An 18,351-nucleotide genomic window follows, 5' to 3' on the forward strand; every position below is an offset into this window, starting at 1 on the left:
GCGTCACCATCAGTGCAGTGGATAGTACAGCAAAAAAGCCTGTAGTTCTCCGAACATTTGAAGCATTCCCGTCCTGAGCTCTTTGTCCCTCTTTGCACACCTTCGAATGCAGCACCAGCAAGGATCAAGCATTCAAAGACTGTCGAGAACAGCATGCACTCGTGCGGATACTTGACCTCCTCGTCTGGCCAGCCAGTCAGTATGCCATGTCGGCATGGCGCAACTCGGATCCATGATTCAAACCATGCATCGAACTACGCATCAATCGCAGCGACGCTGGCCGCCTGGCCAACATACTTTCTCGGACAGAGTCTCGACCCTCCAGCTGTCTCCTTTCTGTACGTATAACAACCCCACCCCCTTCGTCACAGAGTCACCGGTATCCTAGCACACAAGTAGGTGCATGCAAGCATGGGTATGATCAATGAACAAGTGTCCAATCCTACTCATGATCAGACTCGAGGGGCACACATACTTCCGCAGGGATCTCCCTACTCACCGTGACCCTCCCACACCGAAATTAGATCCGAACCATACAGAGCGCACAATCCCGTTCTCACCAATTTTACTCTTCCCTTGAGCACAGCTCCTCCTGCATACATGGCATAGGATGCCGCGAACCTCCCGTCCGTCCCTGTCGGAAGTTCCGCACTTGAGTTTATTTCGCAGCTGCATTTAGGTAATGCATTCATTGGGAGTCGATCCATGTCTCCTGTGCATCTTCCTGCCGTTGTCATTGGGTTTCTGGGCAGGGTCTGACATGGTTGCCTGACTGTCTGCACGCATGCACGAACGACGTGTGCCCTGTGGGAGTAGTGTAATGCCACACACAGCGCACGGGGGGATGAAGGAAGAAGCAAGAACGGGAAATGTGAGGCTCGTTCCTGCATCCTCTTTCTTGAAGCCATTATTGGCACGACATCTTGCCCCTAGCTAAGCACAGGGTGATCACAAGTGAGACTACGCGCGGACGGCCAGATGCCCGTCTGCTAGGTGTTGGCCACCGCTCGTCCCTGTGGTGGGCAGGTAGATACCCTATTGAGCCCCCTACTACTTACGACTAAACCACATGAAGAGCTACATAGACAGACTTCTCTCTTCTCAGATCCTAGCTACGCGCATCACTGCCCAGTCCAGCTCAAGTCACGCTGAAACTTACCACACCAGCTTGACAGTCATACATACATGTACATAATCTGACACTACGGCAAGCAAATAGTGTCCTCAGAGTGCCGATTATGATCAATTTCACCAACTACAGGAATCGGCGCAAGGAGAACTTTTTACACCATCTATCGAGACATCAATTCCTCAAAGCACATGCCGGCTGCCGAACAAGGTCGCGGTACAAAATAGTGTGATGCACGTAAGGGATGCACCAGGAGCATTAGAGTCTAGGGCGAGCATTTAATCTCCCAAGTCTTTAGTTATAACACCCGGCGCGACCACTAACTATGACCTTCCACTTCCATTTAGTCCATCGGTATCGGTGTGTGTTTGTGTTTGCCATGAGCGGTTCCCGGGCTTCCATCGACCAGTTCGCAAGGTTCTGAGAACCGCTCGCTTTGCCTGGTCTTCTGCCCCCCTGGTTCGAACGAGGAGCGGTAGAGTCGGCACCACTGCCCGTGGCATCGTTAGCCGTTGGAATTTTCGGACTGGCGTGACACCCCTGATGGAACGTTGCGAGTTATTACTGTCCTGTCTTGTTCTTGCCTGATCCTTAGAAATGAGGTCCCCTCACCGCCTAGTAGAGGTATAAGCATATCGGCTGGACTGAGGCCCCTTGCTCGGGGTCTCGTTTGTGGTCGAGGGAGTCTCGGACGAAGAAAAAAGAAGTTGCTTAATTCGCTCAGCGTTCATTCATTGGTTTGTTTACTAACCTTGTGCTGCACAAGTAGGGGTTCACCGACCCATTTCGTCTCTGCTTTCCGATCTTTCGGTAGTTGTGACACGCAATTTGGGAAAAAGTAATCCGATGTTGGTTCTCATCTCCTTAGCCGACAAAGTATTGCTTCATCAGGCTTTCTAGCCGACCCAGACCCAAATGACACCCACTACCACGTCGAGACCCTTGCTGTCAGCGCCGGGATATTTGAAACTCCACATTCCATCCTTCTCATTGTTCCAATATGCGCCGCTGGCAGCATGCATGCCTCTACGACCGCTGATCTTCTTGGATGAGTCCTCGCCTGGTGTGGTTGGTCCTGTAGAACCGGCATGTTGGATGATGGTGCTATTGACAACGTACTTGAACTGTGGTTGCGCTGGTGTCGAGCCACTGGAGCTTGACTGAGTGGTTTCACTGACTAGAGCTCCAAGGATGTTGTTGATTATGGTGGTATTCCATGTCTCTGTGTCTGCGTGTGAATAGGAGGTGACGCCTGAGAGAGCCGTTTCGCATGCCTATTTGATGAACGGGAATTAATCAGTCCGTATCAGGTAGATAGAAATTTACGTGAAGAACATGGGCAAGGAACGGATTAAATTGGGGTTATTTGACTTACACTTTCGGTGATTTCCTTCAGCCGAGTATAAGGCACTGGAGGTGCTGATAGGTCGCTAGCCATGGCTGTGACTGGGAATTTGTCTTCTTGAATGGATGTGTTGTCTTGGTGGATGCCTGAAGACCACAATTTGTCTTTTTGGTCCTCGGTTTTGGTAGTAGATTTAGTAGCTTCCGATCCAAGTGTGGAGACGGAAGAGTTGCGTGGAAGCAAGCGATGGTGATGATAGAATGGGGCTTGAACAAGCGATCTGCTATGCCAGTCTCTCAGCTTGATAGGGAGTTCGATGAGGGAGTTCTCTGGGACGACAATGACTGGTGGTGGGCAAGTTGATTTGATGATACTTCGAAGAGCTTCTCTTCTGTCAATTACAGCTTGCTCTTTGATTTGTTCTTTTCCCGCAGCTTTTGTACGCGTAGGACAGAGGGAGAAGGCGGACTAGAATGGATTTCGCGATGCTTGCCTCTCAGGCTGAAAATGGGAGCTTTCTTGAGAAGGCGACAACGCAGTTGCGACAAGATTGATTGGGGATGGTCTGACTCTGTCAGGTGAGGGTGTGTCTGCGGGTTGTTCAACTGCTCTGATGAGCTAGGACGAGGTATCGGAGAGTGAAGGCTTTTGGTAATATTAGCACAACTTTGAAGCAGCAGAATATTTGATTGACTTGCAGGTTTGGAGAACTGGTGTTGTTCTGGTTGGTGTTTTGATTGGTGAACAACAATGATGGAGGTGGAGTCGTTGACAACTTGTGTCCCTCATGTGCATCGGCCGTCGCTGGCAATGGCGATGGCACGTGCATTGTGGCGGTTGTGGTTGATGTGACCGTCCGTATCAAAGAAGGGTAGAGATTGGAAAGTGAGCCGAGGTCCATACAAGAAGGTTAGCCGAGAAGTGGTCACTAAGTGGGCGTGCACGTGCTAAATCGAAGCGGGCCAATTATACAACGCAAGTGCAGCACGGGCATTCGTGTTTGTCCCAAACGGCAGGTGGAGGACAAATGATCCCCGCAGCAGCGAGAAAAAGAGCAACCACAAGCAATCTGGTTGCCGGACCGCAAGCACGACCACTGCCACCAACATCCGCAATGCACCAGTACCAGCAACAACCAACTTGGAACCTCACCACCATTTGAGCACTCAGACTTTTTTTACTCCCCTCTCCCCACTGTAGCTGTTATTGTGCGACATACCTTACATCAACTTGTTTCCACCTTCACTGGATCAGGTTATCACTCGCACTATCTTTGCTTGTTGTTGCTGGACCTGCTCACCACATTACACAAAGATCTACTCAAGAAGCACCTCCTTCTGCAGAACAGACCAGCTACCTTTCCTCTCAAATCTTTCCCCGGACTACCCAGACATCAACTTCACCATCTTGACTTTCATTCCGGCTGATTGGAGTCTCGCAGAAGAGCTTGGGAAACTGGTACTCCCGCCTGTACTTTGGAACAAGAGCTGTTGAGCCCATCGTCGCTTCCAGACAGCGACTATCAAGATTGCTTGGAACATCCTCAACCACGTATAGCTTCTCGCAAATATCACTCCACAGGGCGTTATCCTACTGCCTTTCTCTCCCGTGACCTTGACGGAGCAAGCCCAGTCCAAGCCTTGAGCACTGTCCGAACAGCGATCCGCATACACTGTTTGAGAAGTTTCAAGTCGACAAAATTAAACAACGGCAAAGTAGTCCTGCATCCAACCTTTCCAGCGACACAATTACTACAAGTCAACAACAATCCAGTTACCGTCTTGCCATTTAGATCAAAACCACAGGCCGTCGACACTTTACGATCGAATCATTCCTCGAGCGATACATCTCGATCTCGTACCATAAGAAACCATTCTTCCGATTCCGGTAACATGTCTGAACAGCCATTGCTCCAAAGCGCTCCTGGTAAGTGCAGTGGCTTGTCCGGAGTCAAAATGTTTTCTAATCCATTCTCATACAGGCAAGCGCATTGCTCTTCCCACCCGAGTCGAGCCCAAAGTCTTCTTCGCTAACGAGCGTACTTTCCTGTCATGGCTCAACTTCACTGTCATTCTAGGTGGGCTCGCAGTAGGGCTTTTGAACTTCGGTGATTCGGTAGGCCGGATTTCGGCCGGTCTTTTCACCCTGGTGGCTATGGCAGCCATGTTGTATGCACTATTCACATTTCATTGGCGTGCCAAGAGCATCAGACAGCGAGGACAGGGCGGATTCGACGACAGAATTGGTCCTTCCGTTCTTGCCCTTGCCTTGCTTGGTGCTGTGGTTGTCAATTTCGTCCTCAGAGTTGTCGAGGCATGATGAGGGAGTGTTCAGCCAAAATGAAGCCAATACTCGGGGCATTTGGAGAAAGCTCAAAGCCACAAAACACATTGTATATAGATTGTATGACGGCTGTGCTCTGTTCTCCCCTCTATGTTCCTGATCGGAGTTACTGACAAGGCGACGGGGATCTCAAGTATGAAACGACGTTCAACTATGGAGAGGTGCTCTGGGAAGTGTCAATAGTAATGCCAACTGCGGCGTGTCTTCTATATTATATCATCCACAATGTGGAAAAGAAGACGAATAAGAAACTATCAGTCCACGCCATCTACGTCCCGTTGCAAAGGAAGCATCTTCCCCTGTCCTCTTTCACCGGAACGAACCCAGGGAAAGTGCGCAGTAATCTCAAGTATTGCAATATTTGAACTTCGCTGTGCTGCACGGGTAGATCCTCAACCGGGAGTCACCCTGCCCCGACCGAAGATGAGTTTAGTAGTTCAGAGCAGTCGAGTGATCCCCGTTCTCTGCAACATATTTTGTGCCACACTGCTCGAGCTCTCATGATGGTCCTTTCCGAATTCCAGCGCCACAGCTCAAAAGAAGGAGGGGTGAAGAGAAATAGAAAACCAGCACGCAGTCACGATTGGGATGTTCTTCTTTAGCGCTCTCCAGCCCAAGATATCCAATGTTGCCCAATCCCAAATCCTATACTACATGACCTATTCGGATCTCAACTTCACGGCGGGTTCGAGTAGTCATTCAAAGCGACACAGACGGCGCCGCGGTGATGGCCATTGTACTGGCGGATGATACTGGCGGTGCTCAGCTCCCAGAGTCGGGCATAGTGGTCGCTGCACACGGTGACCAGGTACGCAGAGTCGGCGCTGAACGCGCAGTCCCACACCCAGCGCTGGTGGTTGTCGAGCACCGTGCCGCATGGCAGGGGCCGGCGTTTCTCGATGATCTCCGAGATGGCGCTGAATGAGTGTGGAGATGAGACGGAGGTATGTGTGAGGGAGTTGCTGCTTTGTGAGGGCGTGAATGTCTCTGGATTCGGGGTGTTGTTGCCGTTGCTCGAGGTGGTGGCCGGGTGGCTGCTCAGGCTGCCGTTGAGTGGTTGGCGCGGTGTGGTGTGTGAGGTTAGGGCCTGGTTGGGCGTGGTGTTGGGATCAGTATTCGGGGTGGGTGCCTTTCTGTTGGTATTTTGGGTTGTGGTGCTGTGAGTGGACTGGGATTCGGGCACAACTTCCAAGTTGTCCTCGCTCATGTCGATGTTCCAGATCCGCACGGTGTGATCGGCACTGCAGGTTGCTAGGAGTTTGATGTCGGGGGACAGGAGGAGACGTGTTAGGTAGTCCTTGTGTGCTTTGAATACCCTGCAGGGGAGCAGGGTTGTGGAGTCGTGGTTCTGGTACATTCGCCAGATGTAGACATCGCCCTAGAATGAAGCACTCAGTTAACGATCTTGTCCGCAGCCGGCCATGAAGGCCGTCCGATTGGAGACCAGAAAAGACTTACACGATTGTTTCCAGCAGCGAGAAGTGACCCATCACTAGCAACACTAACGCTCGAGACGGAGACATCCTCATCCGGAATCAGTTGGTGAGTACATTTACTCTCTCCCAGATCCCAGATGCGAATATTTCCACCTCGATCTGCAGAGACCAGCTCTCCCTGATTAGGATGGATCACCACGTCGTTTACGGGGTGTGTGTGCTGGTAATGTCTCTGTACCAAACCTGATCTGGTGTCCCAGACTCGGACCGTCATATCCTCGGAGCTTGTCACCATCCATTTGCCCTCACAGTGGAAAGCCACACCTGTGACATTGTTGGTGTGTCCCTCGAATGTCATAACAGGTTGGGGATTGCTGGATTTGATGTCGTAAAGGCGCACCATATGACGGCCAGCTGCAGCCAGAAACTTCTTGTCTGGTGTGATACATAGTCGGTTCACCTGGGATTCTGGGTGTTGGATTGTCCTAGAGCAGATGCCTGAGAGGGCTTCCCAAAACCTAAGTGGAGTAAACGTCATACGCTGATCTTTAAGGTGTCGCGGTTGGATTAGGGAGGGCCATGATCTTGTGGTTCGTACCTGATGGTATGGTCATACCCAGCTGGTTGTGAGATGTGTTAGTGGATGCCCATGAATTTGAAGGTCGGTTTGACGCAGAACTGACCTGTGCAAAGAATTACGCTCATGGTGACTCCCTCATGATAGGATGGGATTGATTGACCCACAGGGTAGAGACTGAGGTTTGACAAACGCGTGGAGTTCGACTTGGGATGTGGAAGATGGGTGAGAAGCACCGCAGTCCAAAGATGTGCAGAGTGGAGAGGGGTGAGAAAGATCACTGTGGGGAAAGATCACTGTTTATTCCCTTGTTTGGAAGAGCTGCAGGCGAGTACGGAAGTGCATAAAGACCAGAAGAGCAATGGCACGCATTCTGTCAAATTTAATGATCTACGAGGTACTTGATTGGAGTGCAGGAACGGGATTTCCCACATTGACACCGGCATCATCAAAGTAAGACACGCGGAAACCTAGGTAGCTTCTTACTGTGGAAAATTCTACGCATGTTCGAAGGACTTCGGTGCCAGGCACTCAGGCTGCCCTCCACCACCCTGTGCACCCCCGGAGTCCGGCCGAGAAAGCTTCTACTGCGGAGGACAAAGACTAGCGCTGTTTGCAAAAACCATTAGCGCCGGATTTCCAAAGCCAGCGAATGAGAAATCGAGTGACCTCCCTGCCTCACAAAAGTTCATGCAAGGCTGAGTTTCCTGACACACCCCCTGGCAATATCTGACATGGGTGAAGAAAGTCTACTAGGTACCTGTGGTGATTGCATTTCACCCTGCGATTGTAGTATTTGTAGTCAATGTTCTCTATCAAATGGCGGTGCTGTGATAGTCTATGTAGGCCAGTCTTGAGACCACTTCAGCAACAAAGCCTCCCAGATCGGTAGCGTTGGAGCCCTGGTGCTGGTGTGAAATGCAACGCTTTACCAGTGCTGTTCCACCCCGCCTACTACGGGGAATGAGATTCTCATGGCCGCCGCTATTCTCCGGGGTTGGTCTCCACTGCTCCCCTTCCACCGTCAATCGATCCGAGGTCCTCTGCTTTCCCTAGCATTGTCGACTCTGTCGCTTATATAAACGAAAACAAGTTGTGTGCTTGTCAAATGGATATCCTCTGTCACTGTATAGCAGTAGTTCTGTAGTCGATCTTGAATTTCCCCCGATCTGCACAGTCGATCTTTCGGCCTGGTAGTGCAGTGAAATACGTGAATGTTCACTGCGATTGTCTGTTCCGCTGCAGGGTCGTAGCAGTGGGTGGGGCCTTGAACTGTTCGTTGCCTTTCCATATTCATTCTCCGGTGAAGACCTGAATGGCTCCATTGAGGACCTCCATGGCGGCGTGAATTCCTCGATTCTTCTGTTTTGCCAATAATAACCTTTCGTCTGTCTCTTTGCGCTTGCAAGTTGCCCTCCATCTATCCACCTTTTCTGAACCTTTGTCGAGGACCTCAAACTTACAACTGTGGACTCTCCCTTCAGAATGCATAAAAGAATCGGAGCCTCGCCCTTTCTCAATCTGAATCTTCCAGCCTCAATCACAGCATTGGACCACGAGACAAGCAGACCATTAGCCTTCACCCCTTCAACTTCAACCTACCCATCTCACCAAAGAACAGAGTAAGTACACCAATGCTCCTTTGCTCAAAGCCTTGTAACTTACCTCATGATAGAAGACAGACACAAATCAGTCCTCCCACCTTTCTCACCCTTACCCCAATCGATCTCACCACAGACAATAGAAGAAGCGCCACCCACTTCACCCGAAACCCCCTTTGACTTACCTCGTCATTAATAGTAAGAATATCATCCTTTGTCTTCATCGACACCCTCTAACTTACCCCAGCACAGTAACAGACAGCAGCTCGGCATCAACAACTCCTTTCGACTTAACCTGACTTGATTGGTCCGGCGTGTCTGCAACAAACAGCAGACATCTTTGACACCATTAGACACTCACACTCGACAAACAATTTCTTCTTTTCCACCGACATGGATCCCAACGGCTCACAGTATGGGCTGGGCAGCGACAACCCATACTTCCAGTCCAATCCTGATGAGGCACAGTTCCAAATGGATTCCAACAACAACAATCCCTTTGCAATGGATTCCTATGGCACACAGGTTCAGATGAACGCCGACAGGTCCAACATTCAACTGAATGCCAATGGTACCCAAGTGCAAATGGGCGCCAATGGGTTCCAAGTCCAGCTGGGCACACGCTCTGCACACTACCAACAGCAGATGCGTCAGGCCGAAGACCTGCAACACCGATATACTCGGCTGAACAGAGAATACCAGAGACTGCTTCACAACCACGACCTCCTCCGCCAGAGGGAAGCCCGTCTCGCGGAAGACAACCGCTCTCTACGAGACCAGTTGAACGCTAGGCAGTTCAACCAAAGCGCTCATCAGGCGCAAATGGCGGGCAGGAATGTTCCTGTTCAGCCTCTTTACCAACAAACGACGGAGAGCGAACGGTATGCTACCCGCTATCCTCAACAACAAACGCCTTGGGCTCTCCAAGTCCAGCAACAACAACAACAGCTGCAGGAGGAGCTGCGACAGCAGCGACAGCAATTCGCCTCCCCACCAGCGCTTGTTGAAAACTACCAGGGACTAGTAAATAACCGGCAGCCACCACTCTCAAATGGGGGCATTGATCTTACATTTGGTGATGTCCCTGTCGGCGTCGCTCTTGTCCCTCCTGTCGCGCCTCTTCCGGTTGCTGCCGGTGGCGTTGGTACGTTCACTCAAATGTTGGTCGATGAACAGTCCATTGGTGAACAGCAGCCATTCTTGGGCACATCTTCAATCACAACAGGGTCGGAGAGTTCACCATCCCTCCCGGTTTTTTCCAGTGGTGAGGAGGCATCAGAGACAGTGACGCCCAACACCGATGGCATGGTCACTCAGGCAGCCAGTGACGACAATACCGAGCAGTCTCCTGCTAATGGAAAGAATAGCGAGAAGCGTACTGAGAGTGATGACACCAGCGAGGAGCACCCTGCCAAGCGCAGACGGATTGGTCAACCCGACTGGCTACCCCCTTCGCGCAACAGGGCCCTCAACCTCGCCCAGAACAATCTCCAGGGGCAAGTCGTCAAGGAGGCAGAGCAAGCTCGCATCATTGATCAGCTAAATATGGAAGAAGATGGAAACAAGCGAAAGGCTCGAATGGAGCAGCTGGATAGAAAAAAGAAGGCCAAGGCTCAGAAGGCCAAGGAAGAGAAGGAAGCTAGACAAGCCCAAAAGGAGGAAGAAAGGGAAAGAAACGCTGCCGAGAAGCTTGCTCGTGATGAGAAGATGAAGGCGCAGCGGGCGCTTGTCCGGAAAGCTAAAGCCGCAGAGAAGCAGGCGGCGGACAAGCGGGCGGAGGAGGAACAGGTCGCAAAGATGGCTGAGAAACAAAAGCATGTCGATGAGGATCACGCTGCCGCCGCCACGACTACAATTGCTCCCGCTGGCCCAATCGCTGCTGTCGCCGCTGCTGCCACAATTGCTCCCGCTGCCACAATTACTCCAGTTGGCCCAATTGCTGCCGCTGCCGCTGCCGATGCCGCTGGTGCCGCTGGTGCCGCTGCTACAATTCCTCCAGCTCCTATTCCTGCTGCACGGCCTGCACAGCCTGTAAGGAGGGCGCTGGGCCTTGGACATTGGGTTGACATGGAAGATAAGGAAGACGAGGACCTGTTTGGAGGAGACCAACAAGAGGAACCCCAACCCGAGAGAGAGTCGCCATCCCAAGAGGAGGAAACAGAAGAAGAGTATGATGAAGCCGGTTTCATGGAGGACTTCGACGAGTTAGAGGGAGAGACAGCCCAGGGCAGCCAGGAGGAAGAAGGAAAAGGTGCAGATGAAGACGAAGATGGGGAATATGAAGTGGAGGAAGAACCTCAACAACAAGTGGAGGAGGCAGTTCAACGTGAAGTGGATGAGGAGAGTGAAGTCAGTGAAGAAGAGTGAAGGGGACTCTTTCTTTGTGTATCATTTTTGTTTCCCTGAAACCCTGGACAACGGTGACAAGAACACGCGTCTGGTTGTTCTGCATGACTTACAAATATGGTGGTCACGTCTGCATTTGGAATTGAACTTGAACTTGAAATTGGAGTTTGGATTGGAAATGATACCCACAGGGAATACTGGGATGAGAAGGGCCTCTTGATGTCTTAGGGAAGAGGTTCACGGTTTTCTTGTCAATTGGAATTTGACGTCAAGTTAAGAGTCGTCCATGACGTCGGAAGGATATTTACTCATTCACATGGAAAACGGAAGGGGCGTTTCGGCTCCCCGAGTCGGGCCGTGAGCTACCAGGGTACTGGGCGTGAAAGTCGCTCAATATAGCAAATACAAGGATTCATAAGACCCTCACTTCATGTATCTTGTTGCCCATGATTTCACCTAGAACTACATTGTATATGTCACACACAACATTCGTGGAAACCGAAGTCAAGAGTCGAGCTGCTGAATCTGGTACATTGATGTCTACATGTTGGGTCAGAGTAACACTCAGCGCTTCTTCCTCCCCAACCCACTGCGATTGCTGCCGGCTTTACTGGCTTCGGAAATGACACTAGCACTACGTTTGTGCCCCCTTCCGCCACCAAGGACCGCGGCACTCACAGGTGCCAGATTGGGAGAGTCTTCCTCTGCTTCTTCATCAGCATTGTCGGGAGCTGCCGATTGGGTTTCAGCTTCGGCTTCAGCATCAGAGCCTGAGTCTTCAGCATCGTCCTCTGCCTCGGCTGCCTCGGATTCGTTGTTTTCTTCCTCTTCCTCCTCGTCCTCGTCTTCATCGTCTTGCTCTGCATCTTGCACGCTGGGGGTTTCGGCAACAACAGCATCATCTTCCTCTTCCTCTTCGTCCTCATCATTGTCAACGCCAAGTGGAGGTCGATCGTCTTCTTCCGACTCCTCATCTTCGTCCTCATCTTCATCTTTCTCTTCCCCAGCATCTTCGTCTTCCTGCTCAGACTCTTCGGCCACTCCTGTCTCTTCATCCTCGTCTTCATCCTCCTCGTCATCACTATCAGCATTGACTTGTTTGGTAATGGTAGTTGTGTCTCCCTCGTCGTCCTCGTCCTCGTCTCCATCAGCATCATCATCGTCATCTTTCTCTGCTTCCACGTCAAGCTGTAATTTACTTCCATCATTCTCCAGGTTGGTCTTGTCTTCTTCCTGCGTCTCAAGCTGAGTTTCATCTTGCTTGTCTTCAACGACATCCTCTTCACCCTCGGCGTCTTGATCCTCATCCGCGACCAGCTGTGACTCGATCTGAGTATGTTCAAGTTGTGAATCTTCTACAACTTGTGAAGAATCGACGTCCATAGCATCTGATTTGGCATTTGTGTCCTGTTCGCCCTCCTTCGGCTGGCCCAATCTGATCCGTCGAGCTTCCTCCAATATTTTGATCTCAGTCGTGATCTTTTCATTGACCTTTCTTGTATCGAGAAGAATATTGATTTCACTGGTAAGCCGCTCAAATTCGCGACATACTCTCTCCGTAGGCATCAGAAGTCTAGGTGGAATCCCCAGCTCCGTCAACGCAGCCAGGATTTTGCTTGTTTGAGTCTGACTTTTAGCCATTGTCAGACGACTAATCTTTTCATGACGAAATTGGACTCCACTGGTCACTCGCTCGGTAGGGTGGGAGACACCAAAGCGGGCTTCTTCTTGAGGTGTCAGCACTCGTACAACCGGCTGCGAAGTAGAACCCTTCTTCTGCGGACCCGGTGCGCTTTCCTCTGTGTTTGTGTCAATGGTGTCTCGGCGATTGTGTTGAGTATTATGTCTGCCTTTTTCGTGACTTTTATTGTCGGCGGGTGTATTAGCGGCAGGTCCAGCTTCTGCACCACCAGGAACTGGAGGACGTTTCAATCGCTTTTCCTTTGCAAGCAGCGATTGCAATAACATGGACAATCCTTGAGATGTCTGGTACATGGCAGTAGACTGTTCTTCTCCCCGCTCGCCTCTGCGGATTGGAGCGACGGGCTCGAGTCTGGCATACAGATCACGTCTCATTTTGATGAAATCATCCTCGTTCTTCGTGATACGGTGCAACTCCTCCAGGAGGATTCTCTCTTCGTCGGCCTCATCTTTGGTACGTTCGAATAGCTTCTCCGCCATGGCTTTCCTCATGGTCTCTGTTTTAACGTCGAAGTTTCGCATCTTCTCCCATAGTTGGAATTCCGTTGAAGTCATAGTGCTCGCAGGGGTGTGTATCTCGAGCATTTTGGCCGCAATGGCGTAGTACCTTGACTTGAGGGCCTCCATTGATCGAACGGGATATTGCGGTTGGGGAATGACTTCGGTACCTGATACATGCTCAGGCTCCAGACTTGTAGTAGAAGGCAATATTTCTGTTGGATCGTAGCGGTCTGCGATGAGGAGCCAACGGAGATCGAAACCACGACATAATTCCATCAAGTAGTCTGTCTCCTCCTTTGTCCACTCCTCCGACTTTAAGAAGTTTTGGTATTGCTCGTCGGTATAGGAAGCGACACTGACAGAGATGTTCCATTTATGGGAGGGATACTCCTCTTCGAACGAATATTCCTGGACCGTTGGAGTTGCCTTTGACTCGTCACTCATCTCAACATCGCCAGAATTGTGCAAATCAGCAACCAAGGGACGTCGTTGGTTTGACCCGGGGATAGCACGCTTCCAATGTTTCAAGATCAGTCCATCTGCTCGCCCTCCATGTTGAAACTGTTTTTCCTCCCAATGTCTAGGGACAAACGATCGGGCAAGGGAAGGTCGAGGTTTGTAGAGAGACTGATCAACAATGGCGATGGGAGGGACCGAGTCGCCCATAAGAGCTTGGACTTCGCGATTGATGCCCGTCATGCGCACCTGCGGTTCACTGTGTTTCTTCTTCTTCGGCGCAGGTTGGCGGGGACCAGCCTGGCCCAAGTTCATGATGTCTCGAATGTCGCTCGTGGTCGCCATGATGGCGGTGTGATTCGATGGAAGTTGGCAGCGACGTACAAATACAGGAACTCGAGGGCGAGTGTCGCCGTCTTTTCAAAGGCACTCGAGATGCGTTGTGGTGGAGAAGTGATGCAGAGCGAACAAAGAGGACAATTCTTGATGGGATTAAATAGAAATCACAGTCGTACCGCGCAACGAATATGGGCGGCAGAATTCACTGAACGGTGTAAGGGTTCTAGCGCCTCGGGCGGCAGGGTGGGCAGAATCTAGGCATTTTAGGCGGTGGACTTTAGGCTTCTTAGGCGGTGGGTTATTATCGCCAGACGGCATAGGCGGAGTCATACTGTCACGTGACTTCAGACCATGTCGACACCCCTTTATCTGTGCTCCAACGTAGGAAATCTTGGCAGATTTGCGCCTGGTCGTTCCCCCTGAACTTCGAAAGTTTTGGGGACACTGAACCGGAAAGTCGCAGGTGGTGGTGGCATCTCCAGTGTCAATTACAACAAAGACACTTCGATCAGAACCGTCACCCCAACGTACACCTCTTGCGCAGAAATGTCCATCGTGAGGATGAAGTCACTTATACTGGTCACAGCCGCGTTGGCTTCACTCTTTACATCCTCGCAAGCCCTTTACTTCTACGTCGATGGCACGACGCCAAAGTGCTTTTACGAGGATCTGCCCAAGGACACCTTGGTCGTCGGTGAGTCTCCTTTCCTCCTCAATCCTTACCCAGAAGTCGGAGCCAGACTAACAACCAACGCAACATAACAGGCACATACAAATCCGAAGCCTACAACGCACAAACGCAATCCTACTTCGTGACCAACGACCTGGCCATCCAAGTAACTGTGGAAGAGACATTCGACAACGACCACCGAGTCGTCACGCAGACGTCGACGTCGTCGCACACGCCCTCGAAGTTCACCTTCTCAGCCGCCGACGCGGGTCTGCATCGTCTGTGCTTCACGCCCTCGGGGCCCGCGGCCGTCAGCGTGGGAGGCTGGTTCTCCGGTGCGGGCGTCACGGGCGGCGGGGTGAAACTGACCATCGACATGGCCATTGGCGAGACCAGCAAGATTGAGAGCGAGGATAAGTCCAAGATCGACAGCATCGTCGCAAAGGTCAAGGAGCTGAACGGGAGATTGTCGGACATCCGTCGCGAGCAGATCTTCCAGCGGGTATGTTTGACAACACGTTCACAAAGTATAGAGTATCTCGAGCGGGTGCTAACCATGATGTGGCATATAGGAACGAGAGGCCGAGTTCCGTGATCAGAGCGAGTCGACTAATGCAAAGATTGTGCGCTGGACGCTGATTCAATTGGGTGTCCTGGGCGTGACTTGCGCCTGGCAATTATCGCATCTGCGTTCTTTCTTCATCAAGCAGAAATTAACATAAAAGACGTGGGAATTTGGAGAAGAGGAAAAGTCATTAGCCGTTCATGGTCCAATCTGATGATGATGATAATTGTTTAGTGCTTTCTTCGTGTTTTCTTTCTCATGCACCGCCAGTGTCCCTGAAGAATACACGTATCCTCGATATTGTCATGATTTAACACCAGGTCTAGGTAAGGTGTCCATCTGCCAACAAAATGCAACCGCGCTATGCTAAACTCAAGTACATTATACATCGGGTCTCAAAACCCCCTTCTTTCCCGGTATTGGGTATCAAAAAGTCTCGAGGACGAAGACCGAGCGTTCCCAAAAAGCGAACCTGTATTCCCATCGTGGTTTCGAGAAGCGTCGCCATCTAAGGATAATCCAACAAAGCCATTCATGACTCCAGTCGGCCCATTCCGAGCCATTGTTTTCTTGGATGATCGAGTCGCAGATCTGTTCGAGTTTTCTGGGGGCTCCCATTGATATCTATCAGAGCGAACATTGGGAGTGTCCCAATCCTTTGTGAAGGAGCTACTGGTAGCAGAACTCATGTTATCGGAAGATTCGTCTGAGTCTTGTCGCGACAAAGTCTTGCGAGATTTTGGAGTGGATGCGGCCTGCGCGTTATTGATGTCCCTATCAACCATCAACGTGCTAGCACCATGGCGGTGAGAGCTCTCCGTACTTGGGGAGGGCTTTGTATGCGGAGATCTGCTGCCTGACGCTCCACTAGATGAGCTCATTCTGACAAATTCTTGCGGCAAAAGAAGGGCCACACCTGCGATTGCCAATTTGTTCCACAGATCTATGAAGCCTCCTTCAAGCATGTCTCTAATCAGAATAAGGCCCACCAACGCGGTGGCTTCTATCGTGAAAATGACCAGCCACAGTGGGTGGCCGTGCACTCGCCCTGTGAGAATATCTCCAACAAAGTGTATAGTGGGTATTGACGCGCTGGTTAGCACAACATAGTACCCAAAACTGGATCCCTGCGGCTTCAAAGCAATTTCTAGTAGCCAGCTAATCAAGGCCACCAGAAGGGTGAAGAATGCAACTCCGCTGATGATCGTCTGGAAACACACCTTCTGCGGTGTTGTTCCCGCCCTCGAGGCTGCTTGGTGGCCTTGGACATTATATTGTGAACCAGATGGGATGCTTGATCGAGTTGTCTCTGCCGGTGGTGCAACTGCTCGATCCTGAAAAGAGAAGACAGTTTCAAAAATATCTTCTAATCCGGTATCTGCCTGACTGTCATGCCCAAAGAATGTAGGCTGTAGTATTGCGTCGTCAGATACTCTTGGTTCTCGTGGAGGAAGGATAGAGCCTGGGGTGCGATCGAAATATCCGGGCGGTAGTCCAATGGCGTCCTTGGGGGCGTGTGGAAGATGTCCGGATTGCGTTTGAACTCCTCTTGCAGGCACGACCGGCAGCTTACCATGAAAAGGAGAGGGCCCGCCAGTCAAGTAATGAATTTTCTTGGGCTGTGGTTGGAACACTGGTTGAGACGGCGTCCAGTCCATCGCCTCTGCACTGTCATCAGGTGGCGTGGGTGCTCTCCATGCCTCGTATGATTGCGTCGTTGCCGTTGCCAGGTTTTGGAGGCCGAATGATCTCTCCTGGGTCGGAGTTGGTTGGGATTGGTCATCGCTTTCTGGCGGAACGAACTGCCTGCTCGATAAAAGGGGAGCTGGGTCCGCATTCCAGTCGATGGGCTTGGTCAATCGGACTTGAATGATTTTGAAGTTCGACCACAATGCCACGGCCGTGATAAAGATGGCAAAGAGTGCATGTATGACATTGGTAGTTCTAATGTTGAGTGGAACATGTTGCAGGATCGCCCAAACGGTGAGTCTAGAGAGTAGAAGACCGAGTTGAGTCAGATAGTATTTCTCGAGTCCACCCAGTTTGCCGTCGTTATTCGATAATTTGTGCTGCCATTTCGGATTCCACCAAACACAGAGAAGGCCGAGGCCAAGGGACAATCCCACAAAACGTTCCATCAAGTTCAGGCATTGCTCATTTAGAGGTCTTCTGCTCAAACATTGGGATAGTTTCATTCCATCAACATCCAAACTTGGCTGTATCTGTGATCCGTAGGCATGCCATGCCACTTGTGTCCCAAGGCTCACCGCATAGCCTGCTCCCGCAGCACCAACGAGGAGACTTCTCCAGCCCCATCGACTAGCAATCATCCTCTGTCGAGACTTGATGAGAACTCGACGGACATGATCGCTCTTCGCATTGTATGTAGCCTTCATCAACTGAGCTCTGACCTTGGGTTCGCATTTGGCGCAACATTGTGGGAATCTCTCTTCCAACCCTTTCTTAAAGGATGGTAACTGTGCTTCTATCTGGTCATAATCGGGATCATCAGGATCAGGGAGAAACTCGGAGAGAGTTTGAGTGTAGAGATGTTGATTCTTCAGGCACGTCGCGCAAAATACGGAGTTTTCGGCCGAGAATTCGTCGACGAGAGGATCTCTGGTGTTGGTGGACGTTGCAAAGGCCCGTGGTGGTGCAGTCTCCTCAACTGGAACATCCGCTACTTCACCATTCTAAAGACGAGTTAACGGCGATTTTTGGAAATCGGAATCGATATGGCTATACCTCGTCGAAGTAATTGACAGCCTGGCAGTATTCGCATTGGAATCTGCGGCCTTCTTTCTTAGAGAATTTTGACCTGCTCCCACATGAGTGGCACTTCAGGCGCGGGCGAAGTTGGATCGGCATGGTGTTTCATGATATCAGTAGAGATGACCAGGACCGCCAGAGGAAGTTGATTGTAGAAGACCCGGTTTATATTGAGCCGAAACTCAAGATTCCGTGAAGCCGCTTCATTGTACCCCATGGGTACCTCAACTGCCTGAGTGACATCGTCACTGTGAACAACTTACTTCCCTTTGTACTACATTATCTCGCCGCCTCACAGATATATCTTGCCAAGGCCCTAATTGTTACTAGTGCAAGCTACGTCCTACTGACCCAGCGTCTGATGGTGTCCACGTTGAAGTTCTTGTAGTTGCGCAGACAGGCACTTGACCGAGACCAACAAGGTGTCGTTGGATCTACAGAGCAATTAGATACTGGTATTGGCGCCATGAAAGGATATCCAGACACTGGTGCAGCATAGCTTTCTCCAGCCTTGTTCTGAAAGCACCAAAAAGCAGCGTCATTATATCCTGAAATGGCTAGAGTGGCGGAGTT

General features: G+C 51.0%; 6 protein-coding genes across 6 annotated transcripts; 3 read left to right on the forward strand and 3 right to left on the reverse strand.

Annotated features, from left to right (window-relative positions):
* Positions 1-2,025: 2,025 nt before the first annotated feature.
* On the reverse strand, positions 2,026-2,567 carry LTR84_001452 (uncharacterized protein; the record flags this gene model as incomplete). The annotated part of the gene is made up of 2 exons (XM_064845076.1): positions 2,026-2,403; positions 2,505-2,567. The coding sequence occupies 2 exons, from the start codon at positions 2,565-2,567 to the stop codon at positions 2,026-2,028; spliced, it is 441 nt and encodes a 146-aa protein (XP_064707334.1).
* A 1,799-nt stretch (positions 2,568-4,366) lies between these two features.
* VTC1 (vacuolar transporter chaperone) lies at positions 4,367-4,793 on the forward strand (the record flags this gene model as incomplete). The annotated part of the gene is made up of 2 exons (XM_064845077.1): positions 4,367-4,400; positions 4,456-4,793. 2 exons carry the CDS (start codon positions 4,367-4,369, stop codon positions 4,791-4,793), a joined length of 372 nt encoding a protein of 123 aa, XP_064707335.1.
* Positions 4,794-8,824: 4,031 nt separating this feature from the next.
* Positions 8,825-10,798, forward strand: LTR84_001454 (uncharacterized protein; the record flags this gene model as incomplete). Its single annotated transcript, XM_064845078.1, has 1 exon — positions 8,825-10,798. The coding sequence occupies one exon, from the start codon at positions 8,825-8,827 to the stop codon at positions 10,796-10,798; it is 1,974 nt and encodes a 657-aa protein (XP_064707336.1).
* A 543-nt stretch (positions 10,799-11,341) lies between these two features.
* LTR84_001455 (uncharacterized protein) lies at positions 11,342-13,780 on the reverse strand (the record flags this gene model as incomplete). The annotated part of the gene is made up of 1 exon (XM_064845079.1): positions 11,342-13,780. One exon carries the CDS (start codon positions 13,778-13,780, stop codon positions 11,342-11,344), a length of 2,439 nt encoding a protein of 812 aa, XP_064707337.1.
* Positions 13,781-14,320: 540 nt separating this feature from the next.
* LTR84_001456 (uncharacterized protein) lies at positions 14,321-15,166 on the forward strand (the record flags this gene model as incomplete). Its single annotated transcript, XM_064845080.1, has 3 exons — positions 14,321-14,468; positions 14,540-14,946; positions 15,017-15,166. 3 exons carry the CDS (start codon positions 14,321-14,323, stop codon positions 15,164-15,166), a joined length of 705 nt encoding a protein of 234 aa, XP_064707338.1.
* Positions 15,167-15,404: 238 nt separating this feature from the next.
* On the reverse strand, positions 15,405-17,877 carry LTR84_001457 (uncharacterized protein; the record flags this gene model as incomplete). Its single annotated transcript, XM_064845081.1, has 2 exons — positions 15,405-17,702; positions 17,755-17,877. 2 exons carry the CDS (start codon positions 17,875-17,877, stop codon positions 15,405-15,407), a joined length of 2,421 nt encoding a protein of 806 aa, XP_064707339.1.
* Between the last annotated feature and the right edge of the window lie 474 nt (positions 17,878-18,351).

The sequence above is a fragment of the Exophiala bonariae genome (genome assembly GCF_035927105.1).
Source record: "Exophiala bonariae strain CCFEE 5792 chromosome Unknown scaffold_10, whole genome shotgun sequence".
Lineage (NCBI taxonomy): Eukaryota > Fungi > Ascomycota > Eurotiomycetes > Chaetothyriales > Herpotrichiellaceae > Exophiala > Exophiala bonariae.